A 27925-nucleotide genomic window follows, 5' to 3' on the forward strand; every position below is an offset into this window, starting at 1 on the left:
GACGGAGGCCCGGCGGTAGCGGTGGAGGGGGTGGTCTGCGAAACTCCGGCCGCCTCCCCGCCCGCGTCCCCTCCCCTTGGCGCCGGCGGAGGGCGGGGGCAGGAGCGGGGCCGGGCCGGGGGTAGGAGGAGCTGGAGCCGGGGCCGGATCGCGGCGGCTCCGGCGGAGCCCCCGAAGTTTGCGCTGCCCGCGGAAGGCGGCCCTCGTCCCGCCGCTTCCGGGGCTCCGCCGCGCCAGGCGGAGCGGCCCGGCCCGGGGGAAGGAGGCGGGCGGGAGCCGGCCGCCGGCAGGACGAGTCGGGCCGCGATGAAGAAGCCGGACGGGAAAGTGGTGCTGCTGGGGGACATGAACGTGGGCAAGACCTCCCTGCTGCACCGCTACATGGAGAGGCGCTTCCAGGAGACGGTCAGCACCGTCGGCGGCGCCTTCTACCTGAAGCAGTGGGGGCCGTACAACATCTCCATCTGGGACACGGCAGGTGAGACCCCCGGCACGGCACGGCACGGCACGGCCCCTCTCCCGGGCGCGGTGCAAGGAGGAGCGAGGGGTCCGGCCCCGCGGGCTCCCGGTGTTTCCCGGCGGAAAGGGCCGCCCAGGGGTGTTTGCGGGGTGTTTGCGGGCGGGCTGCCCGCCCCTCTCCTCTGGGTCCGGTGAGAGCACCGCTTTCCCCTCCGCCGTCGCGGGTGGGGACTGCCCGCCGAGACCGTCCGTGGTTTGGTCACGGCACCGTGCGTATGTTTATTCTTTTCCCTAATTTTGGCTCGGCCCTAAAGTAAGAGCTGTTGATGGGAAAGACTGCGGTCGGGCGACCTGGCAGCTTCGCCCCTCCAAGAACCCGAGCGCAGGAGCCGGAGAGGTGAACCCCGCTCTGCCGCGGCGGGGGAGGCCGGCACCAGGAAAGGCTCCCTGGGTGCCTGGCGCTTAGCGCCTTATTTCGGTACCACTGCAAAGTCAGTCGCTTAAAACAGATGGTTTGGCAGTAGAGCAAAGTCTGAAAAGAAACACGTTTTTGACGGGCCAAAAGAGGCCTTAGAACTGCTAATCTCTGGTCTTTTGGGACCTGCTTTGCAAAATGTGGATGTACAGGGAAGATGCCCATTTGCTTTCTTTTGCCCGAGTAGATGGCTACTGACTGCAAATCCAGGCAGGAGTTAGAGAAGTTAAAACTTCTGTTCATCACTTCTCGCTGCACGCTTTCAGATGTCCAATTGATATCAGCTGGTGTCAGACTCAGACTTTCAAATGCACGCAGCTTGCAAAGCGTTCATTCTTGGCTTGCTCTTTCACTCCAGCGGTAAGAGCCTGCACATAAGGATTTAATGCGCAGAGAGCACGAGCTGCAGGCACTTTCTGCCTGGGATAGCAGCAAGGGGTTGTCTGGCCCTCTGTGTTGCGTCAGGCAGCATCTCTGGGATGCAGGAGGGAGTGTGGGTTGTGGTTTGGAGTCCTGGGGTGGAGGAGGTGGGAGGGCATGGAGCGGAGAAGTGGTTTGTAGTCTTGGTCGTACGAATATCTTACTCTTGGTTATTAGGTCAGGAAGCTCTGCCCTGTCACGTAGAGGGCCCGGCTGCCCTGAAAAATGAGGGCTATGAAAGTTCTTGCCTGTTAAGTTGCTCGTTGGAGAAATATATTGTTCAATATTTTTCTTGTTTTAACTTTTAGCTGAATTTTATTAAAATTCTTTAGTAGCGATATGAAGAATGCAGATTATATATTCTTGTGAAACTTGGAGCTGCAGCATCGTGCAATATTCCAGTTTCCTCTGGGTGACGTTTGGGAGGGAAGTTCATTTGCTGTGTCACTTCATGTCACAATCTAGTCCAAAATGTCTTTTCCTGCGTCAGGAATTGAGAAGGAGGAAGGGGGGGGACGAAACTGCAGAAAAGTGATGCAGAAGCACTTCTTGGAGGGGAGGAGGAGATATTTAAGAGCTTTTACTTCTTGCATTTCTTAGTCTATTACTATGATGAAAGCTTAGTAGCAGTAGTTCTGTTTTAAATACACTTTCTATGTCCTTTGCAGTATCTTTAAAAAAAATTCTACTTCAGTTTTAGAATTGACATATTTTACTGTGGGGAGTCTCTTGTGGGCAACTGCTGCTTGTTTCTAGTAAGCCAGACCCACGTGAGTGATTAGCAGTGGGCTTTATTTCAACAGAAGAATTATCTTGGTGAGATTGTTCTTTGGTAATTTCCTTTATGCCCTTCTGCTTTTTTTTTTTTTTAATCCTATACTATCACATAACTCCCAAGCTTTGTCTTCTGGGTTTAGAGCCCTTTTTTTCAGTCATTTATTCTTATTGCAGAATTTTAATCAGTGTTGACTGAGGATTCAGGTTCCAGCTTTATATGGGCTCTGGAAAGCTCCAGAGGTGGTTCTCCATGTGCCAGGCCATACCTGTCTCAGGGCAATGCAAGTGTTCAGAGCTCATCGCCTTCCTAGCAGTCGGAGTTCCCTCTGCACCCTGGAGCAGGGCTGCTGCCGATGCTGCTGCCTGCATAGCACTGTAGTAGAAGCTCCCGCTGCTTCCCGAGCCTCATCGGGACTTCTGTAGCGGGATTGCTGAAGCTGTATTTGCAGAGCGGCAGCTGAGAAGTGTTGTTGTGTTGCACTGAGGGCAGCATAATGCATCTTCCTCCTTCTTCTCTGTTGTTGGAATTAGCACTGAATGCAGCATCCCCTCTCTTGCGTTTCAGAGGCAGGTACAGACTCTTGCTCCGTCTCCCTGTTGACTTGCGCTCCTGCAGATTGATGGAAGTTGCCAGAACTGGGCTAGACTGTGTTTGGGCTTGTGTGCTCTGGTTTATTAACAGCTCTCGTTAATCTTTGAAGAAATAGCAGCTCCCAGGGCACATATATGCTTTCTCCTGTCCTGATGGAGAAGGAAAGGGAGCCTGTGGACACTGCAACTCTGTTGATGTTAAGTCAACAAGGGGATTTATTTATTTTTAATTTTTCTGATGTGTGGACCTTAAGGCTTTTGCTGGCCACAATGTATCTGCAGTCCTTGGTCTGTGGGTCTCTCTATGGTGTCACTATCTTCTCTCTGCCAGGTGGGTACCAAGTAAGCTTGGAATTTGTAGTAAGGAGGAGTTTAAAATTTAGCTCTGTATGTTTATTAACCTGACATTGGTTACTACTGAATTCTTGTGAAGCAGTTACAAGGTCATCAAGTACAGATACATTGTTATAGATATATCTATATCACTAAATGCATGCGCGTAGATATATAAGGGAATCCAGAAACAAAAGATCATCCAGGAGGTGAAAAATTCTTTAACATAACATGACAAATGTTCAATGTTTGCACCCATCTTACCTACCTAAATACTGAGTGCCACCTCAAGATGTCTGAACTTGATGTCTGTCTTAATACCCCAATAGTACTTTACAGGACGTACAATGTAGAAATACCGAAGATTTGGCCCAGAAAATGAGGGGATGCTTGGTAGTAACTGCTACCCTAGTTCAGTACTCTAGTAAAATGCACAATTATACACGGTTAACTGGAATGCATGTTCTTCTTAAATTTTCTTAGTTCATGTTACATTTAGTATGTGAATGTATGTTTATTTTTGTCATTGCTTATCAACATTATTTTGGGGACTGTTATCTCCATAGAAGTCCCCTATATTTAGTTTCAGTTTAGTTTGGGTGGTTATTTGTTATTCTGGTGTGGGTTAGGCAGTCGGCTGTAACAGTGTAAACCTCAATACACTGAAGCTTTGTTTCTGTAACACAAGAATTTTGTTTTTACAAGATTAGACTTTAGTGATTGAGTATATCTGCAGTAGCAGTGATGGATCAAAAGCTAAGTATGCGTTGATACTAGTACTACATCAGTGTAATTGCCAATCTTCTGAATTATTTAAAAAATGTGTCATTTTTACTCATCACTCCATTGATTTTGCATTACTTCTCACTGTTATTCAGAAAAATCTCACATATTGTCCAGGAAGAATTAAATTTCCTTGCCAAAGTGCTTAAAATGTATGTTTCTGTGTTGTTATCACTCAGTAAATCAGAAGTGCACACCTGACTTGTTCTACCAAGGTAGGTCTGAAGTGCAAATCAGTTATTCTAGGGAAGACTCTTCTCTTGGCTGTACGTTGACACCCCTCCTTATCTTGGAAAAATCAGCTGCTTGGTCTAGTCTAAATCTTGCATGTTCTTATCCGCGAGTCTGGTAAAATGGGTGTGCAGAAGTTGTCAGACTTGATTATTTTTTATGTAAATGCTCACAGGAAATAATTCAACATTTCCAGTTTTCCAATCTGATGATTATGAGAGAAGTTATTCAGAAATGCATTCAACTCAAGGAAACAAATAAGCCACAGATGGGAGAATACTTGGGAGAAGTATCATATGCTTGCCATGTTTTTATGCTCTTTTTTTTTTTTTTTTTTTCCTAGCCATCTGCTTTTGACTGTTTCTCCATTGTCAAAGGCTTGGATAGATGGTCTTGCGTCTGACCCAGCATGGCTGTTGCTGTATTCTTGGTGCAGAGAATTATTTACTTGTTATGTTCTGATGCTAAAAATTATATTTGCTTGTTTTCTGTTTGGGTCAGTTAATTCAAAGGAATTTAAAAAAAAAAATATAAAGGCCTAGTCTCTAAAGCATTTGAGAGTATGCTTTGAGACCTTCATAAATAGTTTGCTTGAAGTAGTATTTTTGTGAACCAAGGAAGGTAAGCAACAGCCAGAAGAACTTTCTCATGTGAAAGGATTGGAGGTTGGAGACTCAGGATGTGAAAGCTATATATATGTATATGTGTGTGTGTGTATATATATCTTCTAGGCAGTGATGACAGCAACTGTGGAGTAAACCAAAACTTCCTGCTGGGTGTTGATGGCATGCAGCTCTGAGCTTGCACGTAGCCTTTTATCTTGGGCAGTGCAAACATGTCCTGAAGTTCTGAGACTCTCTGTCCCACTCCACCTTTAAACCTGGAATACTGATGGGTGGTGGCTGCAGCTAACAATTTTGTGGAAGTATATAATTCAGGCTTATTTTCTGATGCGTTAATATTTCAAAAGGAAGAACTTGTTTGTATGTTGGATTTCAGTCTCTTTTTAAGTTGACATTTGTTCATCTGGCAGGTAAGTGGTGCCCCCAGCAGCAAGGTTTCTTCATTATTAGTGGTCAGCGTGCCCTGTCTTGCTGGCTTGGTATTAGGGCAGCAGACTGACAAGTTAATGACAAGTATTTAATAAAGTTCACTTCATGATACTGTAATTGATTTTTGAGAAGGAGGCTGACTTTTGAACTTACCAACAGATAGTTAAGCAGCATGAGAATGGGGAAACGTAAAGGTTAACTGGGAAAGCAAACTTCCCTTCTTTTCCTTCCTCTCATCTTAAGCTAGCTGTCTGCATGTAAGAACTGATTTCACTATTTTCTTCTGTGAATATTCAGCTATCAGTTCATATTCTTACACCCTCCACCCCTTTATTTTACACCTGTAGATTTATTTTTTTTTTATGACTTTTCACTTGTCGGAGCTAGTAGGGACAAAGGAGATAAACATGGCCTGGAAAAGGCTTTTCTGTGGCTTGGGTCAACCACAGTGTATCTGCATAATGTTTACATCTCTTGTGACTGGTTTGCTGGTGTCTGATAGATCGCTGGGGGTGAGCATGCGTGAATTGCTCACGGTTTCCCATCTCTGCTAGCCAATGCTTCACTGGCAGCAGCGCAGGCAGCTGCCTGTGCTGAGCTTTCTTGGGCTAGCTGTGAGTGTTCAGCTGGTAAGAGGCGCTAGGTTCCTCCCTCGCTTTGTTAGGCTTTGAGTCCCTTGACTTTGAGGTTTTTAAAGTACTTATCTGCGGCGATATCTTCCTTCTGCACGTGGTTTTCCTCCTGGAAAGGGTGTGACCCAGCAAAGTTCTCAGGGGAAACTTGTGATGGGGTGTGACTTGGTCCTTTGGAGTATGAGATCAGCCCGGGCAGGCTGGTCACCCGGCTGCCCTGGAGGCTAAAGTTCCCTGGTGCAGTGGAGAATATATACATGGGCTGTACGTAGGGAGGAAGCGTGGTCCTCCATCATACTGAAACAGAACAGAGGAAGAGTAGGATTAAGTGGTATCTTTTCCTCACAAGTGAAGATTGACAGTAGCTACACTGTTCGGTATTCTTCTATGTTTGAGAATGAGAGAAAAGAAACTACAGATGAGACTGTTACGTAGGTTAGTCAAAGCCAAAGAGGACTCTTGAAGCATATGGGAAAGCCTTTCTGAACCCAATGAAACAGTGACAGAAGAGCAGTTGGGGTTGGGCGTTGCAGAATGTGTGATGAGGTATGTTTAACTAAGGGGGCCGTTTGGTGGAAGGATTTAGAGGATATCACCTCAAAGAGTGTCTTGGACATCAGGGATTGTTTAGTAAGGAAAGCTGTTGAGTGTGTAGCTGCATGCAGGAGGCTGGAACTTAACAAGATATGAGATGGAAATTATGGAGAATAAAATACCTTAAGTTTGTTGCCAGTGAGTCACAGCTCGGGGGCTGTTGCCACCAAGAGGCTTTGAGATTTTTTTTTTTTTTTCTTTTTACCTTTGGGAAAATTATCCTGCAGAATACAATGTCGACCTCTGCGTGTTAATTGTTCGTAATTGTTGCATGTAAAACAATGACAGCTGAGGACCAGTGCCTCATACCTAAATAGTGTGGCTTCCCTGGGATTACTGTGTAGGGTTATAGTCCCCACATCTTGAAAAGGAAACCATAAGAGCGGAGGTTCAAAGGGACAGTATGGCTAGCTGCTGAGAAAAATCTCTTGTGTACTTGGGGGAAAACCCCTGAAGAGAGTTTGCTGTCAGCAAGCTCTGTATCTAAAGCCTCTGAAGCAGGTTCAGAGGCAGGAATAAAGGGTTAGCTTTAGACCATCCCTGGAAGCATGGTTTTGTTGTTGTGAAACAGTGTACCAGATTACTTTTTTCTGCAATGTAAGTTTTCTGAAAAAAGCAGAATAACCTGAGAAGGGACTAAAAATATGAAGAAATAATGAATTGTCTGGAGAAAGTCCTGGAGGAAGTTTATTTTCTGTTTCTCACTACTTGAAAATACAAAGATACACAAGTAAAGTCAAAGGTGGCAAATTCACAGCTGCTGAAAGTGCTTTTGTATGCAAATGAAGTAAAAAATATGGAAATACCTTGTCAGACGGAAATGTGAAAAATACACAAACATCAAAAAAGAAATGGGAGACAAAATTAGCACAGTTTGTTTATTTAACTATGGCTAATTCACTTTATTGAAGGAGGAATTTTGTTTCTAACGTGTAATTTTAGTACCAGCTCTTGGGGAGGCAAGCTAATGGGGAGGGTAAGCCATTTGTTGTGAGTATTTGATGCAGGCATGAACCTCTGTGGTAACTTCTGTATTCCAGCCCCCACGTTAAATCCCTGCTTTGCATGTGGTATTTAATAATAGCGTGCAAATGACTGCGCCGTTCTAGCCAAAGTGGGAAACTACTTGACGGTTCAGTGAGACTCTCTTGAATAACATCGGTGACCTGAGATCTGTGCCTGGCTAAAGCTGTCCAGTGTCATGCCACGGCGTTGCGGCTTGACGAACATTAGCAACTTTCGAGTCCTCAGTAGCACCTCAACTTCTGTAACAAAAGGGTTTGTCTTTGCTTTCTAATTTTAGCGTGCAGTGAGGCCTGAGTTTGGGTCATAGTGTAAAAGGGGGGTGAGGAGTTAATATTGACCATTTTCAAGTGCATCTGAATGGACAGTGAAAGGGAGAACAAGAATCTGTCTAGTCTCTGGTGCATGGCCTGTCTTCTTGTTTTTCTGTGGAAAAATTTGCTTCTCTTCTTTGGCTGATACAAATGAGTTTGTACAAAGTCCTTCAATTGATTGAATGAGTTTGCTTTAAACCCTGTCTTAAAGCCCTGGATTGTAGGTTGGAACAATACTGAGAATCTTCATAATGAGGAATTTGTGCCTTTGGCATTCCATCCTTTCTTCCATGCTTACTGAAGGAAGAGGTGTATTTTCCATCTATCTCTGTCAAAATTGATTTGACAGCTGAAAGGTTGGTTGAAGTGTTGACTGTCTGCTTTGTGACAACACTGAAAATGTTCATGCCTCCCTCTCTCATACAAGAGAAATGGTTAGTCAAACAATGTAAATGCAATGGCAAAGCTGCTGACAAAAATTGCAGACATACGGAAATTCATCTTCCTGGTAAATTGGGAGCAGGTGAGAGAAATTGTAGAAAACTTCAGAAGGATGTCCAAGAACTGGATTGTTCAGTACGTGCAATGGCTTCAAGAGGTCTTCTGTGCAAGACAGCACGTTATTAATGCCCTGTTGCACTATTCAATTTGACTTCAATATTTGTGAGACTTACACCTGAGCTGTCTAAGAAATGGCCACTCTTTCAACAGTTCGGGCACGAGGGAGAAAGCACAGGGATACTTTTTTTTCCCCAGTAGTTCTCTCTAGCAGAGTAAATAGCATTGCGCAGAACAGCAAAAACTTCATTAGCTGTAAAATAGAGATGACTGTGTACAAATTAACTCATGTTGATGTAATTCTGGTTATTTCTGAGGTACCAGGTACGTTCCTTACTGAAAAACAAATAGCTTCTTAAAATTAGTACTGCACGTTTAGGTGCCTGAACTTAGGCAGTCTGTGTTGTGGTGCCTTTTTCTGTAGACTGTGCAATGAACTTTTACTTTTTCCTTCAGAAGGAAGGTGACAGTGAGTGCTTGAAATACAAGTACGGGGCAGGTAACCAGCTGTTAGCTGTATGGTTTTGCGGTTACTACTTTGAGCACTCCTGTATAGCGAGTACTTTTCTTGTTTCATCTCACATGTACATACCCACTACGGTGCACAGATGTCAAAGCTGGGAGACTCGTAGCCAGCTTCACGGTGCCTTGGCTGAGCTGCTTCTGATACTTAGGCTAGTCTAAGTACCTTTACTTCATGCTGCAGTCACGTCTTATATCATAGATGAGTTGTTTGCTTCACTACAATTATTGTCTCGTGTTGAAGCCACTAGCCATGTGAGCTTCCAAGTGATTTTTTCCTGTGGCGGTGTTTCACTGGCTGAACTGAAGGTGAACTTAGTATAATGTGACTCAGACGAGGAATTACCATTGCAAAATATCCAAACAAGTAACCTTTGTTTGGGTCTCCATCGAGAAAGATGCTGAGTCTGTGGTGGATACATCTGAAGCCATTAAAAATTATGGAACAGAAAGAATCACACTCTCGCCCCAGCCTGAATGATTTGCTTTCTTCCAGGTGAACACTGGGTAGAAGATCCTGGGATTTGATCAAAAGGCATCAAACTTGTCATAAAGTCCTTTTCCCGCACCTGTCATTTTAACTATAACTTCATATGCAGTACCTGAAGATAAGCCTAGGAAACGAGATTTGAACTTGGTGATTAAACTTAGTTTATGCAAGTGGTACTGCTGAGAACAGAGGTGGTCAAAGGAAATGAGGGGGTTTTGCTCTTAATTTGAATGAATTCTCAACATAAGTAGTTTGCCATCCTTCACCACAGGAGGACCACCAACAGGAGGAGATCCTTCACCTTTAGTGCAACCAACTCAATAAGCATACGAGATTTCCTAGTCCTACTAACCTACCTGGGCATGGGAAAAAAAACAAATCTAGAAGAGAACTTTTAAACATCGTTTTTAAAGGGAGATAGATCATCAGATGTAGCTGTGAATCTTCTGGTATATCTTTCCATTTCTTAGGAAGCAGATGAGAATTGAAGTTGGCTTTGCATGGGCCACCAAGGAGCCATTCGTGGAAGAGGTCTGATGGCCTAAAGAACCTGTGTGAGCTTGAATTTATTAGTGTTTTAAAGACAAAGCAAAAAGAAGAAAATGTGTATTTGGGCTTTTGCCATTTCACCAATTCTCTTGGAGCAAAAATACATTTCAGTCTAGTTTGTAGCATGGTGGAAACAGGACTCCAGAAGGAGAGACATTTAAAACTTTCAGTACTCAAACAGGCTAATGTCTTGTTATGAATTAAAGCTTCTATGCTTTCAGATTGTTTCTGTTCTGCTCCTTCACAAATTGTTTTGTTTTTGCTTTTTTGTGTCATGAAAATAACTTACATCCTCAGCTACAGAGAATACCTCCTTTTTACTTTTTTTCTTTTCTGGTCTACAGGTTAATGAATTGAAGATTGGAATAATTTTGTTCAATAATGATTCAACATTTGATGTAGATACTTCTCCCTGTTCTCTCGGCCTTTCCTGAGAAGTTTTTTCTTTAATCTGTTACCTGATTTAATGTTCCTAGCTACTGGTTTTTTACTTCAGGAAATTCCTACAAAATATGAGAAAAGTTGATGTCCAGCCATTTAACTGCTCTTATATACTTAGTTTAAAAACAATGGTTTTCAGTACAGCTAAAATAGCAGGATATTTTTTGTTTTACATTCTGCAGCTGATGGCTACTTAAGAATTTTTAGTCATGTATAATATTCAACCATAGGTATTTAAATACTTGAGATTTTATTTTTCTCTTAATTACATCATTATCTGTAAAATGAAGGATGGCTTAGACCTTCAGGAAAATGTTCTTTCTCTAAGACTACATTAACTAGAAACCCCGAAGAAACAGTTTGGGAGTTGGGGCAAGGGAAATTAACGTGTAGTACACTTCGTGAAGAATGTGAAGTAAAAATTAGGGTAGATCGAAATAGCCTTTAAAACAAAAGAAATATCGGCATGCTGGTCACTGGCTGGGTAATAATTTCTCTCCATAGAATCAACCAACTTTGATTTCTGCTTAAGCTCACATTCCCAATCCACCTAACGACAGCAATATAAAAACATATGTGTGATGATGTGCCCTGGTTGCAATGACCTTCAGCTGAGCTCCTGCTCCCCATTCCCCAAGGGGTTCGGGCTGACCGACTTCCCTTTCTGGTTGTGCAGGTTACTTCAGCGATGGGACGGAAGCTGCATGCAGTTTAATGCCTTGTGTTGTGAAAGCCCTCAGAGGTTCAGTTTCTGTTCTTCATGGTGGGGTCTGTGATTTGGATGTACAAATCTGTTGTTGTTCTCTTCTTAATTGTTGAAGTTAGAAATAAGGCTCTCGGTTATATTTTAGAGGTTTTTTTGTTTATTTGCTTCCATTCTCTGGCTGTCATTTGCTCTCAAAAAAAGCAAAGATTTTGGTTCATTCAGAAAAGGGAGGAATGACCAGAACATGTAGTGGTTTATACTTAAAAAACAAATGAAAGAAGCAGCCCCATGTATTTGAGTCATCATCTTCCAAGCTTTATAAAAGGGATCATCAAATCTTGTGGGTTGCTGCAAGTGAGACTTAGGTGTTTTAAAACAAAACAGAACAATCCCACTGGTATAATGAGAGTGATTTCTTGATTTCCCCCCTTCCATACATGATGTTGCTTATTTAAAAATTAAATCTTGATTTTTGTGAAACTGAAAATGTCTCAAACAGCTCTTCTAACCCCCACAAGTATGATTACTTCTTATTTTTATGAGGAGGAACAAACACTCCTGTAAGACTGTCTTACCAGCTTTCCCTCCCACAGCAGATAGCTGTATGTATCGCATTCGTATTGTTTCCCTTATTTCCTTTCCCATTCTAGCATTGTATGCCCTTTCCAGTGTCCTGCTCAGCTGCGCTTTTTTTTTTTTTAAATTTTATTTTATCTCAAGCCTTGGAAGCCCAGTGGAAATGGAAAAGTTGGTGTCTGTCCTCTTTTTGAGTGGCAGAGCACTTTCTGACCTAGAGATGCTGCCTCATTGCCTTAATTATGAAAGAAAAGGATGTAATGCTTACAAATCTGTAGGCAGTTCCCTTTTGGTAATTAGCTTCCCCTCATGGCATGAGGGTTGAATGGGTAGACACTGGACAGCAGTAAAGTTGCTCTTTATAGCTTATTCTGTATAGAAAGTTCAGAACTGAGTTGTTTATGGTTTTAGTGGTACTCCCTTTGTGCCAAGTTGGAGAACGTTAATGAGACAAGATCGATTTTTACCATGCCTGTTTTGTGGTTTTCATTTCTTTAATCCTCAAATTAATGCCTCTAAACAGCGAGTACTACATACGCTCTTGAGAATGTAGGCAGAGAAGCCAGAAGTGGAATTAGAAGGGAGTAGTAGTGCTGGAAATGTAAAAGCCATGTGTTCATCTTTGCCAGCGCAAGTTCTGAAAACACAAGCCACGTGTCCTGTGATAAAATTATCTGAACGAGGTGAATGAGTTTAAGTACGTGCCTGTAAAAGCGAGGCGGCAGTTCGTACGTCTGGCATGGTCTCCCACTTTCGGTACTTGCTGAAGACAGCCCACCGGATCACCAGGAATTCCTCCTGCTTTTGACAAACAGCAGCTATCCAGAGGTGGCCAGTGAAGAAGATTTCAGCTGAATGGAAGCTGGTGGTGGTTGGTAAAGAGTAGAAGAAGTTGTGATTTTTCTCAAGGATAAATTATGCGTGAATTAATTGCATGTGTTCTTAGTTGAGAACCTGCCTATAAATGAACTGACATTGAAACAAATCATTATAAATATCTGTCTATTGAGCGGGCCCAGGTTTATGTTCCATGTTACTAATGAGAGTTTATCATATATATTTTTATATATATATAAAGTGGATTTTTTTTAATTCAGTTTGCAAGATCCATGGCCTCTACTTCTACCTGTTTAGCAAGGTTTAAACCTCCCTTCACTATCAATTTGAAAAATATTTAAAGTTAAACTCAGTGTTACAAATCAGGAGCTAGCATATAGTCATCTACTACAGTTGAGTTCCATTTCACTGGAAGATAGTTTAACCTTAAATAAAAAGCATTTATGAAGTACCTGCTGGGGGACACTATCTGTGGGTGCTTGCTATTGATCTGATAGCCATAGCTTCCTAAGGTGTTTCAGACAACTCTCTGTTATTCGTTATGTGTGCAAGAATCATTTCTCATTTTTGAGACATGTGACACAGAAGGTCACTTCTGACAAGACAATCTGCCAGCTCTCAAAGTCTTTTTTTGTGAAACCTGGTCTCTGTTTTTCAGAATATGAATGTTGTGATTTGTAGACACTTTCTGTTTTTTAGTGCTGAACAGTGATGACTACCAGTGTTCAGCTGCTGGCTTGCACTAACTTCTGATTTGTAACAGCTAGGTCACTTGGAAGTATTTCTAGTCCTTCTCTTGCTGTCATCTACTTCTAATCAACCTGGAAAGTTACTAGTAGGATAAAAGATTTATGGAAATAGTGCTTGAGGCATATGGGCTTCGTAATTAATTTTATCTCCAAAAGGAACCATGGCCGCATGCTTGGATCTCTCTCTCTAGATGGTAGGGCCCCAAAGCCCTACAAAGCCGTGCTGCTGCTGTGGGAGAAGAGGATGGTCTCTGGCTGTGGAGAAGGGTGAGAAGGTGTGTTCCCAGGGCTGTGTGACCAGGTTGTCCTCAAAGCCTTCCAGGCTGATTATTGAAGGCTAAAAAGCTGCTGCTTCTGGTGCCCTGGTGCTGTGCTAAGAGCACCTTGGAGATCCCTGGAAATGTCTGAAGATTGAGCTTTTTGCAGTGTCTAAAAACCCTCTGGCTGGTGTCCTGGGATGGCCCTGAAGTGGAGCACTGTGCGAGGGGCAGCGCCGGGCTCTGTCAGCCCCTCGCTGCTGCTACTGCTCCCTAAGTATTGGCGGCAGGATGGAAAGAGGTGTCATTGAAGTGGGGCTGATGGAAAATGGGTGCTGCCATAGTTGACGTTCTTTTAAGTGAAGCTCTCCTGTGGGTCTGTGAAAGAGAAAGCTAACTTACTGTGTTCTTGGACGGCTCTCCTTGCGTGGGTGTGCACAGAAAAGTTTGTAGCTGCACGTTGGTGGTTTGGTTTCCTGTAGTTGGGAAGGGACTTGAAGACTGACAGCCAAGAGGCAGAAATACATATGATGTGTTTAGGGTTAAAATAGTAATATGGAAAAAGAATAATGTTTCTAATACATTAGACCATTTACTTTTATTTATGGTTGGATACAAAACTTAATCTAAAGAGAATCTGCAATCAGTAACAATGAACTATTTTTCTTCTCTAAAATACCACTGTCCTTAATTAAGATGTTTATTAATTTCATGGTATTTCCTCGTTCAAAAAATGGTATGGTGTATTGTATTGATTGACTTGGTATGTACATAGTTGCCTTTCTACAGAAAATTGCTATGTATGTCATTACACTTCTGCAAAAAATCCTATGGGGATTTTTGATTTAAAAAAAAAGTTGTAAAGAGATATCTAAGGCAAAAGCAGAGTATCTAATGAGGAAGTTGAAAAACCTAAGTAAACTTAAAACAGGAATAAAAATGAAGAAAAACAGGAAGCATTTCTTGTCTGTGAGGGAGCGGGCGGACGCTGACTGGCTAACTCTTCTCTGGGAGCTGGCAGGAATGCCTGATGAGTGGTAGCGTTTCAGAGTGCTTCTTGAGATACGTTTAGGAGGGCAATCGCAATTAACCCTACCCACCTCTGGATTTGCTTATTTTATTTTTAAAATCACACACCTGTATCAATGTTTGCTAGGGTGAATTGGAAGCCAAGTTTAACTTGCCAGTTCCTTCTTGAGCAATGTAAAACATCCAAGGTGCGTAGAGTGACCTCCTGGCCCCGCAATGCCAGTCAAACTCTGCTGAAGTACACCCGGCCATGCATTCCTGCCTGAGCTGAGGACCTACTTCTCAGTTTGAAGAGCAAACTTTGGGAGGGAGTGTGGGCTTTAAAGATCTCCTTTTGGTGTGACTGTGAAGATAAGGACTCGGTAACCACCTCTGCATAGCAATTGCATAGAGAAGTGGGCTCATCTGCAGTGCCTGTTCCCCTGTGGAAAAGAAATTGTAAATTTAAGGAAAAAGTACCAGTTTTCAGGTATTGGAAAGAAAAACAAGCTGCTTTTAGAGCTTATCCTGTGGAAAATGAATTGCCTTTCTGTAGGAGGGACTTTTCTTGGAGGAGATGAATTTGTGTTCCAGTGGGTGTTACGACCAAAAGGCTTCTCGTACAACCCAGAACCGAGAGTCTTACACAGGTGAGGTTGTCTTACAGCCCCATCCCGTAACTGGCCTCTTTGATACCCACCGCGGAGCAACATTTGACTGTCAAGCTCTGCTGCTGCACTTAAGTGTTCAGCGCTATTGCTTCCTGCAGAACTCTGCCAAAGCAAATCCGAACGGTTTTTTTTTTCCCCTCGTGGTTTGCTTCCAATCATATATTTCCTTAAGAAGGTCATCTGCCAAATGACCAGTTCTTTTTTAAGTAGCAGTTTACAATTGTCTTTTAAACATAAAGCTTCAGAAGAATTTCACAGCGATGCTCACATTTTACTTAGATTCAAATTTCTAAATTCATCCTTGCACTCCTGCTCCCATTTTAGTACAGGCATACAGGAGCTTCATAAATTTAACTCTCAGCACCCTGCCACATTTTCTTTTCAGTAGAGATGGTGTTGATGCAAGATCTCAGCTGGAGTTCTGGTGGAGCACCCGCTTGTTGACAGGATGATAAAGTCCCATAAATCTGGTATGCCCTCGTTTCTTTCGCCAGACTTCAGTGTTTAGATAGAATGTCTTCTTACACAACTGTGAGATTTCAGAGGGAAACAGATAAATACCGGTGTAATTTTTTTCAGTTTGTGTTGCAGATGCACTCAAGATACACTTGCTGGACTGGCGGGGCTAAAGGTCAATTCTGTTCTTCTTGTACAAGGCACTAGGCTTCCAGACAGCTGAAAAATACGTGAATTGCTTGAAGCTTCTGGGGTTATTTCCTTCACTTAGAAATAAACACAGTGGATCAGGAGAACTAAAGAAAATGGGTGGTTTGAAAAAAATGAGTCTTATCTAGCTAAATGAAAATGTTATTTGGGATTGTCGAGGTGTCAATGGGATCTTTAGATGCAAATGGGTGTTTGTCTTTTTTTTTTTTTTTTTTTTTTTTTTTTAGGTCTATTCAAAGTGTTGGTGGTGTGGGTTCTTTTTTTCCCCCGAAAACATGCTCGGTAGTATGGTTAGGAGCTTTTTTTCCCTATGTAATGCTTTGTCTTACTCTAGGCATAATATGATTATATTTAAAACTTTGGATAGAAAGCATATTGCTGGAGTAAAATTGGTGTTTCTATGCAAACTTTGATTTTGAAATTAAAATTCTTGCGAGTTTAGAAGCTTGGGCTTAATTTCATTATAATAATGGTAAGTTCTGATTTATTCTTGCCAGTAAGAAAAATAACTTTGTATTTATGCAACAGAATAGATCCCGGGTACTCTTTTGTCCCAGAAAAGCTGAAACTAGTTCATGTGCTAATTCTTGTAGATAGTAGGAATGTTCTCTGGTAGTATTTCTTCTCGTTCTATATAGGAGTTGTGCTGCTCCTTTGTCTGGTGAAGACGTTGCTGATTAGAGATACCATGAATATGCATTTAGTCCAGAGACACTGAGTTTATAAGTTTCTTCATAAAAAAGATGATTGTAGCTAGAAATATGCAGACTAAACAAATTTGTAAGGCTGCAAACGAAGAGAGACAAATGGTGTGGAGTGCTGGTAACAGGTTAAGCTAGATTTGTTTGGGCAACAATATGTATTTTGCAAGGTCCATTCAGTTGGTAGTAAATGACAAACTGAGCTCTTGGTACCTCGTGGTGTCCCAAAGCCTACAAGCTGTTCTGAAAAGTATACCAAGTGTTGGGAGGGATGAAAGTAGTGAAGAATTTGAGTAACCTCATAGCTTTGGTGAGACTCTTTTACAGTCTTGGTTGTAGAATAATATGGAAAGGTTGGAGAAAAGAGATACAAGTATGGTTAATGGTTTAGAGGAATCTGCCAGAGGCAAAGAGCCTGAATATGAAAAAAATGTTGATTTCTCTGGCTTAACAAGAAGGAGGTTAAGTCATACATGAATACCTCTTAGAGAGGAGAGTGGGGTTTTTCTGTTGTTGGTTTTGTGGTGGTGTTTTTTTTTGGGGGTGTGTGTGATTTTTCTGTTTTTTTCTGAAGAGGATACATGATGGTGAAAGTCTATCAAAGGTCAGAGCCTGAAAGCTGAAATGCAGCAAACTGATTTGTGGGATATTAACTTCTCTTTCTTTGGTTGCTTTATAAAATACAAATTCCTCCTCAGTCACAAGACGAGGGCTGAGCAAAATTCTATCATCTTTATTACGCAGGAGATCAGACTCAGATGAGGATTACACTTGATCTCTGACCTTGCTCTGTGAACGTTTTTTTTCCTTCTCTTCTCTCCCTTCCGAACTTGATCTCCTCCTTCCCATGAGCGTGTCCAATGGGTCTGTCTTTGGGAACTGGTAATGGAAGACTTCACTGCCAGTTATGGAATGAAAATTGATAAACTACTCTTCAGGACTGGATTAAAAAAGTTTCTGGGAATATTTAAAGTAGTTCATGACCGAGTAATACAGGATTTGAGGGATGTTTATTATAGTTGAGGTGTGGATGAGAAGGTTTTCATTTGCAGTAATCGGCCTTTTTGGATGCCTCTGTGACTCGGCATGCTCTGCAGGAGGTAACAACGGATTGATGGGCGCCAGCATAAGCTGCTAGGCATCTGCTTTTAGTTTAGCTGCCTGTAGAAAGTGAAGCTTTTACTTAAAAGCACATTTCTCCATAAACTGTCACACTGTTAACTGTCAAAAAAACCCACAGCAATTTTTTTACCCGTGTTTCAGTTGTGGGCTCTGTAAAGGTGAGCTGTGAGGTAAAGCTATATGCCTTTTGAGTCATTTCTTCAGCACATCAGAAAAATGTTGTGACTAGACATTTATTTTGGAGCTTCTACCAGCACACGCCTAGAAAGAGAAGCTTTTTGGAGGATATGAAATAAAACTAAATTCCCAATATTTTCTGCTTTGCCACTTTTATTAAATGGGGATTTGTGTGTGCCCTTTTGCTGAAGAAAAACGTATTGCAACAAGCCGTCATCTTCAGACAAATCTCAGACGATCCTGTAGATCGTTAAAGCACGTCTTAGGGAGTTTGGCATGTGACACGCAGTACACCACACTGACATTATTTTTGCATAACTTCTCAGTGTGCTATTTGCCCGAACAATAAAAGGCTCATTTAAAGCGAACTTCTTTGGAAGAATTGTTTTCTGTGAATTGGGCCAAAGTATCATTTTTTGGAATGTTAATTGAATTGGTGTTTTAATAGCAATTAAAGAGGCAGTTGAAACTGCTTGACCTATTGGTATAATTCAAGTTTGATGAGGGAAAGCTGTTCTCAGAAAGGATGGGGCACGGAGGGGGTTGTTCTCCCAGCCCAACAGGGCTGTCTTGACAGGGTTGTGCTATAATTGCTCAGAGTGTAGATAGCAAAAAATTAAAAACGAAACACAGCCACAATAGAACTGCGAGAGCTTTTCACTGATTAAAACCATAAAAGGAGAAGCAAATTGATAATAGTTGCTGCTGTCATTTGTTTTAGCTGGCTGTTGAGTTTCCTTTTGAAGAGGCTGTAAACTAGGAATAAGCTTGAATCTATAAAGAAATAAAAGAATTAATAACTTTGCTAATAGTAATGCTCTCTTTAAGGGAAGGCTCATCTTTCGGAAGGTAGGTGAAGTGGCTAGAATGTTAGGACAAAATCTTTTACGTACTTCATATTTGTTGGTCCCTGCTGAAATGTGTCCTGCAAACCTTATTTATAGTGTGTCCATTTTTTTAGTTATTATATTTAAAGAGGAGGGGAAAGAAGTAGACTAAAAGAAATCTGGATACAGCTTCCCCCCCCCCCCCCAATTTATTACTATTCTTAGGCATAGAGTGTAGTAGAATTTCCATTTCTATTAAGTAAATGCCCACTTTTTCTATTTCACATGCCTTCTAGTGATTCTTTTTGTTTGTAAAGATTCTGAATTGATTCCTTTCCCAGCCATACTGGTGTTGATTACAACTCAAAAAATTGAATTCATATGCTCCCTTCGTATTAGAACAAGTGAAAAGAGCAAAACCTCATACAGGATACAGGGTGTGGTGGTGTTTTTTCTCTGTAGTTTGTCTTTATGCTCCTTAAAAACTTATTCTTTTTCCATTTTTTTCCTGCTTTCCATATCTGGGTTTGTTTTTGTGAAATATAGTAGGGGTAGAAATACATGATTTGTGGTTTTAGTGCCCTTAACTAAAGCAGGGGAAGTGAGTTGCTTTTCTTAATGCATACTGGTAGTTCTGGTGTGGACAAGTCTTCCAGGAGGTCGTTGTCTTCTCTTGGCAGAATGTTAATAGCTGATTTAGATGCCTGAAAGGATGTTGGCTTTGTTATGTAAATATGGAAATAAAGACTGAGTTTTATTTTTTCCCTTGCATATTATGTTGGAGACAAAATCCTCAGTAATAGGCCTTGATGCTTGGTAATGCTCATCATCTCATCCAGTTTTTCCTGAATACTATTGTAGCTTCTCCTCTTATTCCATGGAGAATGTATTAATATCTGTTAAATATTCCTGCATAAGTTTGCAAGGGACAAGTGGTTATCCTCCGAAGATAAAAGATAAGGTTTATGTTCTTTTTTTAAAATTGTGTTTAAGAATTAGTCCTTTCAAATGGCCTTTCAGTTAGTCATTGCTGCGTATTTTTGCTCATTTTTGATTTATATCAAAATTTAGGTTCCCTAATAACAGAGTTCACATATATTTTGGGATATATTTTGGATCTCAGACACTGCTGGATCGCTGATGGTAGTTTAATAGACTTCTTAAAAAAAAATCTCTAATATTTTTATTTACACAGAAGGGTGCAGTTTAATCTCCCAGGAGAAAAGCCATACTGTGGTACCATAGTTTATAAATTGGGATTATAGTGCCAAGGCATTTCCTGTTTCATCAAAACCTTTCTCTGGCTCCAGTTAGAGATCTAGTTGGGCTTTCTCAAGTAACTTATCAGGCTGCTCAGACAAAATCAGATCTATTAAATTGAACATTTTAATAGTTGGTAGAAATCTATTCTATAATCTGCTAGTAGATTGCATAAGATTTCTGTATGTGAATTCAGTGGGGACTAGATTATCGTGACATGATGCAATGCCACTTCCAGATCACAAAAATAACATTCCATTCTTCCTGTATAACAGCACACTGAACTCTTGAGATTTGCCTTTTATTCAAATGTCATGGAGTTAAATGTATTAGAAAGCATCTTCTGCCTCACTGTTTATGGTTCGCAAGGCTTTGTCATCTGTGTTAGACAGTTCAAATACATCATTGGTTCCTTCGAGTCTGGGACTTGCCTCTGTTTGAATATGTTGATCTTTTTTTATGGGAAGGTATTTGTAGCACTTCAAACAAATGTCCCGAGTATGTTTGCCTTCCTGAATGCCAGCCTCTAGGGGAGGAGGAGAAGAGCTCATGCAGTATTATTTCCTTTACCTACATAAAAGCAGCAGTATAAATACCTAAATGCTGTCAGGCTTGGATCTTAGTGACTTTGGATGTGAGCCTGTGAATAATGTCTATGATGTGGAGAGTGTGTGTGTGTTGGTGGGAAGAAGGAACTATGCAACCTGATGGTGCTTTTATGTGGGTTTATGTGGGTTTTATGTTTTAATTTAGGGTAAAAAGAAAAATGCTTTACAGACTGAAGTTGTGTTAATTGTTTCTATTTATTGTAAAAGTGTTTTTGAATAACCTCTGTTTTCTAAGACCAGATCTAAGGGAATTGAAGTTGGAATGGATAAGTTCTAGTCTTTCTAGTCATCATGTGAAACATTTGTTCGTGGGGGTGTGATATTTCTAGTATAATTAAAGCTGACTGAAGGACAGGGCTCAGTTTGATCGTGATTTCTCATCTTGCCTAAGTGAGAAGTGAATGATTGCTCCTGCTCATCTGGCTTTCTTGCTCACACCGAACTGCTGTTTTGCAGAAGGAGCCTTACAAGCCTAGAGCGATTCCTGTTTGTAGAGTGGGGATGTTTGCAGGGGCTTGGGAATTTCAGACTCCTTCATGCCTCAAAGTAGTTGTTCATTAAATCAAAAAAATACATAGATTGAAGAGAAGACATGGTTTCTTTTGCCATCTTAAATCTTCTTTATTATGAGGTAGAGATACTTGACTTAGCAATTGAGAATAAGTTGCATTTAGAAATGCAGTAGGCTTGCCCCAGTCGTATATTACATTGAGCCTGCTTTCTTGACTGTCTTTGATGTTTTTTCTTTGGAGAGCTGTATTAAAGAGTTTTCCTTTGTTTGCTGTTCACTTAACCCATGTGACTGTTATTTTCTTCTTCCATGTGTAGCTCTTTCTACTTCAAAACATGAAAGTGAAGCCCTTTGAGTATTAAGATCAGTACTTTCCCATGTTTATGTTATGCTTTGGCCAAGACATCCATATCTAATTTTAATAACTTAAATAGAAGCTCCTGAAATAGGGCACAGTGCATGCCTTGAATGTTGATTCATATTTAAGTAATGAGTATGAACAAAATAAATGTTGTCTTGATTTTTAGTAGAGCCAGAGATCTGTTGCATTCTGAAACTTCAATATACTCAAGTATATTCTATAATATAGGATTCTGAATGTATAATACTAGGTGAAGGTGGAGCTTAAATTAATTTTCTAGGTGCTCAACTGTAATTGTTTTGGTGGTTGGAGTTTTCTGGGGGTTTGTGGTGGTTTTTGTTGTTGGGTTTTTTCCTCTTTTCCCTCCCAGAGACTTTTATTCTGTGGGGAATTTTGTCTTGGAGGAAAACCAAATGCAGTAGTTTTCTAATGGATCGGGAAATCATGTATTCAGACAGCTCCTGGATATGTAAAAATTGAGCTCTCCAGTGCTTTGACTCATTCGTTTCCACTAATTCCTACTTACATCCTCCATGTTAATCCTTTGGGGTGAAGAACTTTATTTTTATCCCCAAGTAACCATAGGCATAGTCCAGTTCTTAATAAAGCTCCTTACTTCAAGGGAAATGTGATAAAGCTGCCTAGAAGAAATAAATATCAGTCTTTAACAGGGTAATGAAGAACTCTGACTTCATCCGTGTCCAGACTTTACGGCCTGACTCACATGGGGGCAAGAGAATTTTCCTGAAACCTTCAGGGACCTTCATTGTTTGTTCTTTAATAGTCAGTATGTATCTCTGTGTATGTGCACAAACAGAAATCTCAGTTCCTAGCAAAATTGTTTCCCCTAATGTCCTTTAAAGGGTCACAACTTTACTGCTTTGTCTGCAAACAGAAGGAAATGCTGTTCCTTAAAAAGGAGCTTCTTTGTCCGCTGTTGCAATCACGCGGATGTTCCCGCTGAGGTAACTCAAGAGCATCAGGGTCACCCTTTGAGCTGCAGCTGAATCCTCAACTCTCATTTCTTTCTGATACTGATTTCTGTGCTGTGCCATGGGTGTCGTACTTTCTCTTTTCTTTCCTGTTTTGGCTATTTCCTTAGGGCACGGTTCCTGTCTCTCTCCATGTACATTCAAGTTCAGACTCTTTTATAAAGAAGAAAGAGAATTTGAAAGGCAAAACCAGCTGAAACCTAGTGTTTGTGTTAATTCCTCTCTACTGTTCAGATTGCAATTGTGCTTAAATTACAGTGAAAATCCTTGGAAGATACGTGGTTTACGGACTGAGAAATTTCTGGACAATTTTGCACTCTTGTTCATTTTTAATGCAATGCTAGTGTGCTTTTATTCCTCACCTTCATGTACTTTTCCACACTACATACTTAATCCGGGAACTCAGAATTTAGGACCCTGCTCAGACCATGATATCAGAGTAATGACAGTAATTTTTTTTCAGTACTTTCTGGATGACCTTTTTAGCTCTTTAGTATTTGTGGTGTTTTATTCCCTCAAGACTTAAAGTAACAGTCTGTTTTGCATTCCTGTATGTGCTCAACACTGAGAGATTTAAAACTTGTTCTTCTAGTAGAGGATTTCTTGGAAGAGTGTGTGTGTGTGGGGGAAGTTATGCTACTTAAGAAGTTGTGGTGAAAGCCTTTGAAGAGGTGGTAAGTAAGGAACATTCAAATCTGGCTGGAGGAAATCTTTTGCTCTCCTAAACATCAACTGTAACTTCACAGGCTACTTTGGATACTACCCCCAGGGACGGCAGGCAGGAGGAGAGCCCCAAGAAGGAGATTGGGGCAGTGGCTAGCACTGCTGCTGTCGGTGGATCCCACAGCTGGGAAGGGAAGGGGATGCTCAGTCAGGTTGTGGTCCCATCCAGAGAAAACGTTCATGTGGGCTGCTGCCTTCCAGCTGAGAGGTCCCGGTGCCGTAGGAGACTGGCTTAGACCAAAGCCTAGGCCTTAAGTTCAAGTCTCAGCACACTTTAAATCTAGCCTTGCTTATTTATCAGGCTGGCCTCTTGCAAGGTCTACTGTTTCCTTTTTTCTCCCTTGGGTTGCTAATGAACTTTATGGTACTAAGGTCTCTTTGGCTCAAAATTCTTCCATTTGTTTATGACAACCATCGTAGGACTTTGAAAACGCTTGTTGGCTGTGTTGTTCTTGAGTGGGTGAAGTCTCCAACAGGACTTCATATACTTGCTGGAAGAGCCTCTGAAAAGCTAATGGTGCTGCAGGTAGTGATATGGTTGTAGGGTTATCGAACTGCTGTAAATAAGGCAAAATATAAAGATGAAAAGAAAAATGGAAGTTAGTTTTTGGTTGCTTGGCTTTAAGAAATTTCACAAATATTGTGCCTTTGGGGTTGATTTGGTTCTTCTTGCAATTCCTTTGATTGCAAATTATTTGATAGTTCTGCCACTCTTCCCTGTTAACTGTAATTTTTGAAAGGGTGAAATTGTTTAATTCTTGGATTCAGGGTTTATCATTTAATTTAGCTAACTATGTAAAAAGGTACGTGATTGTAGTGGGACCACACGAGTCCAAAGAAAGAAACAGCCACCCCCTTCTTATGGCTAGTTGTTTTCATGCAATAAGGTTTTCACTGTAATTGCTGATACTATTTTGCCTGACACCCTGGGGACAGGTATTAGTTTAAATGCTTTGTGTAGTTTTGGGGGGTTTCCACGTCTAGGGTTGTTCCAGCCCTTAAGTGCCAGAAGTGGTCTGTACAAGGAAACTTGTACAGAAAAATAAATTATGCATTTTTTTCTGCTTGTAGATTGTGCTGTGTGGGTGAGCGAGAGAGACTATCTGTAATTCCTCTGACATAATTAATCCCTTATGTAAGGTAAATTCTTCTTACTGTTCTTTCCCCTTTTCAACAATATGTTAGTTGTCGAAGTAGCCCATTTGTAGTTAGAGTGTAAAAATGTCATGGTTTATATTATGCTGTGCAAGATTAGATTAGCATACAAATTCCATAAAACAAGTAATAGTATTGTTCTAGTACTTGGTTGCTGTAGCAAATGATTTTGGGGGCTGGATTTTATGTCTTAGGCATCTGAAGTGGGAGAACAGAGGAGGATATATGTTCCATTGTGGTTTCCAGACCCCAGTATAATCAGAATTTGGATAAAAACAAAGTAGGTCATGGCACAAACTTCTACTGAAAGTTGGAGACTTTTAAAAACTCACTTGCAGTGCAACTGAAAGCACAGCTTTGAACATGAGACTGGAAGAAAAAGCATTAAAGCACTGACCTTCTCCCTCCCATACACCCCAATCTCCCTTGCCCTTACCCAATGTACCAAAACAAGGATGTATCTATTCTTTTTTTTTTTCCCTCCCTTTTTTTCTACCTTCCAGATCATTGGTTAAAGAATTTCTTTTGCTGGAGGAAAACAAATCAGAGGTTATACAAAACTGCACAGAAGCAATTCTCCATAAACTTTGCCTAATGCTTTTCTGAACTCCCTTCATTGAACTTTTGACCTCTGCAAGGTCATATAACACTTATTGCCAATTACTCACTGTGTAGGAAAGTATTTAAACTACATGCATGAGGTTTTTTTGATGGGAAGTCCTCATTTTCTGCATCATGAGAAAGAGTAAATAGTTGTTTCTGGGTTACTTTCTCAGTATTAGGCCTGAATTTATAGACATCTGTTTATACCCTTTTTCAATCATTCACCAGCCTGAGAGATCCCACAATTTTTCCTCGTGCAAAAGTTTTGTATACTTCTGAGCATCCTCACCAGCTTCCTTTGGACCTTTATACAGTGCACTCTGCACCTTCTCAAATCTACTTCTGTGGCAGTTACCAGAGTTTCACTAAATGTTAAAGGTGTGGTGAGCTTTGGATTTCATGTTCTAGCTTAATGTTTTCCAATTTTGTTTTACTGGTAGCGATGAACACTGCATCTCTCTTTCAGCCACCATGGAGTAGCGTCCTGAAGTTTGTCAAGGGATTTACTACAGTGACTCAAAGATCTATTTTAAGTCCTATTCCTGACTGGAGATAGGCTCTAAGTTACTTCCACAGTGTGCATGTTCATGTGTAGATGTGTTTTCCCCAAACATACCTGTATTTTTCAGCATGAATTTCTTCTGCCTTTCCTATTCCACAGTCATTTACAAGAATTTCATGATGCTGTAACTCGTGGTGGTCAGTAGCTTTGTGCAGAAAATTAATGTAACCAGATCACTTCCAGATTTTCTGTAAATGGAGGCTCTGTGCAAAGAGACTGTATGAAAAGAGTTGATAAATGATGATGATTCTTAAATGTTCAGAAGAGCATAGTTGGCTCTTTTTTATCTTTTTTTCTTTTTTCTTTTCTTTGTTCATTCACGCTTCTGTTCCGTAGTGACCTAAAGCTGACTCTGATCGCTGGTTGAAATCCAGTGTATTTTATCTTTTTCTCGATTGAGTTTTGGAGAGTAAAGTGAGTGTGCTTACAGCTACATTAGCAGGTATTTGGGGAAAGTTGCTGTTCTCAATAGGAAAGGAACACTGCCTGTCTCTTGCCTCATTCCCCTTAGTCCCTTTGCAGCTACTGAGGAGCATTGTTTGCTTCCCAGAATGTAGAGAAGAGTCAATTTTGTCTTCCAAGAAACGAATTTGACGGAGGGCATCAAGACTTAGCTGCAAGTGCTGGTACCTACTTGCCGAATGACGAGGGGGAAGAAATGTTTTGTTATTAACTGTTGGTTATTGAGTGATGGTCAGGGCAACTTAAAAGATAAATTACTTTTAAAATGTAATTGGGGTTCTCTATATTGTGTTTGTTTAATACTCTAAAAAAAGAGTGAGTACTTGTGGTGGGACAGATGCGTAGCAGTACAGGCTCTATGCGGCAGCATTAAGGACAGGTCTTTTCCTGTAAAGCCAATGAACATGAGAACTAAGGGCATGTAGCAGAGGACTAAATTGCTTACAAAATTCTTCAAAACCTAGGAAGAAGTGGGTTACTGACTTTGATCCAGATATCTGAACTGGAGGTGCTTGAAAGTGTGTACTGAATTTATAGGAGTAATAAGTTCTAGCAGAGTTTGAAACAGTAGAACTTATTTTTTTGTTTGTAAATTGTTAAACAGGTGGAATGGGCCATCTACAGATGCAAGTGGGGTGGTCGTTAACGTGACATAAACTAGTATGCAATTTAATTAAAAAAAAACCTTTTTTTTTTTTTTGCTTTCTGCCTCTGTGAATGTTGTATCACGTTTGCTTGCTCACTTGTCTTTACAGATTCCCTGCTCTGAAACTGAGCAAGCGGTGAGCCGAGTTCTGTGGCACTGTTGCGCTCTTAAGGAAAAGCAGAAGGAAAAACCTGAAAATACTATAAAATAACACATTTTTACCTTCCCTGCTCCATCCAAACTTGTGAAATTGGCTTAAAATTCCTTAAACTCTTCTGCTCAGTGAATAATGTAGCTTCCAGCAGACTAATGTTTTGTTGTGTTTAAACCTTTGCCAGGACGGGAGCAGTTTCATGGCCTCGGGTCTATGTACTGCAGAGGAGCAGCTGCCGTGATCCTCACGTATGATGTGAACAGCCTCCAAAGCCTGACAGAGCTGGAAGAAAGATTCTTGGCACTGACAGACAGTGCGAGTGCCGACTGCATTTTTGCTATTGTTGGAAATAAAGTTGACCTCACCGATGACTGTGCTTTACCACCGGATGAAAATAGACCTGAGAAGTCTGTTGCCAGCTGTGGCTCGAAGGTGCGAAAACAAGTCCGTGCGGAGGATGCGATCGCGCTCTACAAAAAGATACTGAAATACAAAATGCTAGATGAGAAGGATGTTCCAGCAGCTGAAAAAATGTGCTTTGAGACCAGTGCAAAAACAGGATACAAGGTGGACTACCTCTTTGAAACTGTGTTTGAGATGGTAGTCCCAATAATTGGACGGCAGAAAGCTGAGGGGCCGCCGCAAACTGTAGACATTACTGACTACAAGCCAGCAAAAAGGACAAAATCTGGTTGTTGTGCCTGAACCATGTACATGGCATAGAGAAGGGGAGGGATTGTTTGCTCCAACAAACCGAGGAGTAACAAGTTCTTGCAGGTCACCAGAAAGGAAAAGTCAAACAATAAATAGACTAAAATAGTGTATATGGAAAAAACCCGCAAATCTTCTGACCATTAAAGATTTACGGGAAGCTCTGTGTATGAAAATAGGAATGTGAATGCAATTATGGAGGGAAGACTTGCCGGTTTCCAAGGGCTCTGAAGACAAATGGTGTGTTAGTACAATTGGTAGCGACAATCATTTGAACAGTTTTGAAGGAGTCTGATTTTAAATGACTCGCCATTTCATGTTGCATGTAAATGATCTGTTTGTGTACTCTTGACAGCTTTCATGTGATTATCATCTTTTGTGATTCTAACTTTGAAGATTGAACACATGGTACTTTTTTATTCTTCAGAGGAAAAAAAAGAAAATCCAGGTATAATTTATATTTGTAGCTAATAAATCAATTACAGTCTTTTTATGTCAGGTATGACAGTGTAAGATTCAGAAGCTGAACTATTAAAATCACTGTGGATACGTACTATTCATTTGGAGACGTTATTACTGTGAATTCTCCTTCTATAGTGGGCTTTTATGTATTAACAGGCAGCAGAACAGCTCTTG

At 41.0% G+C, this 27925-nt stretch overlaps 1 protein-coding gene across 1 annotated transcript; it reads left to right on the plus strand.

Moving 5' to 3' along the window:
- Nucleotides 1-128: 128 nt before the first annotated feature.
- On the plus strand, nucleotides 129-27842 carry RAB20 (RAB20, member RAS oncogene family). The gene is made up of 2 exons (XM_054815150.1): nucleotides 129-478; nucleotides 26763-27842. Exons 1-2 carry the CDS (start codon nucleotides 307-309, stop codon nucleotides 27281-27283), a joined length of 693 nt encoding a protein of 230 aa, XP_054671125.1. The 5' UTR covers nucleotides 129-306; the 3' UTR covers nucleotides 27284-27842.
- The last annotated feature ends 83 nt before the right edge of the window (nucleotides 27843-27925 follow it).

The sequence above is a fragment of the Grus americana genome, chromosome 1, assembly GCF_028858705.1.
Source record: "Grus americana isolate bGruAme1 chromosome 1, bGruAme1.mat, whole genome shotgun sequence".
Taxonomy (NCBI): Eukaryota; Metazoa; Chordata; class Aves; order Gruiformes; family Gruidae; genus Grus; species Grus americana.

Bases quoted from the DNA above. Each gene is read 5' to 3' on its own strand.
- RAB20 (XM_054815150.1), top strand. From the start codon at position 307: ATGAAGAAGCCGGACGGGAAAGTGGTGCTGCTGGGGGACATGAACGTG. The intron at 479-26,762 runs GTGAGACCCCCG...AACCTTTGCCAG, and splicing joins CTCCATCTGGGACACGGCAG to GACGGGAGCAGTTTCATGGC.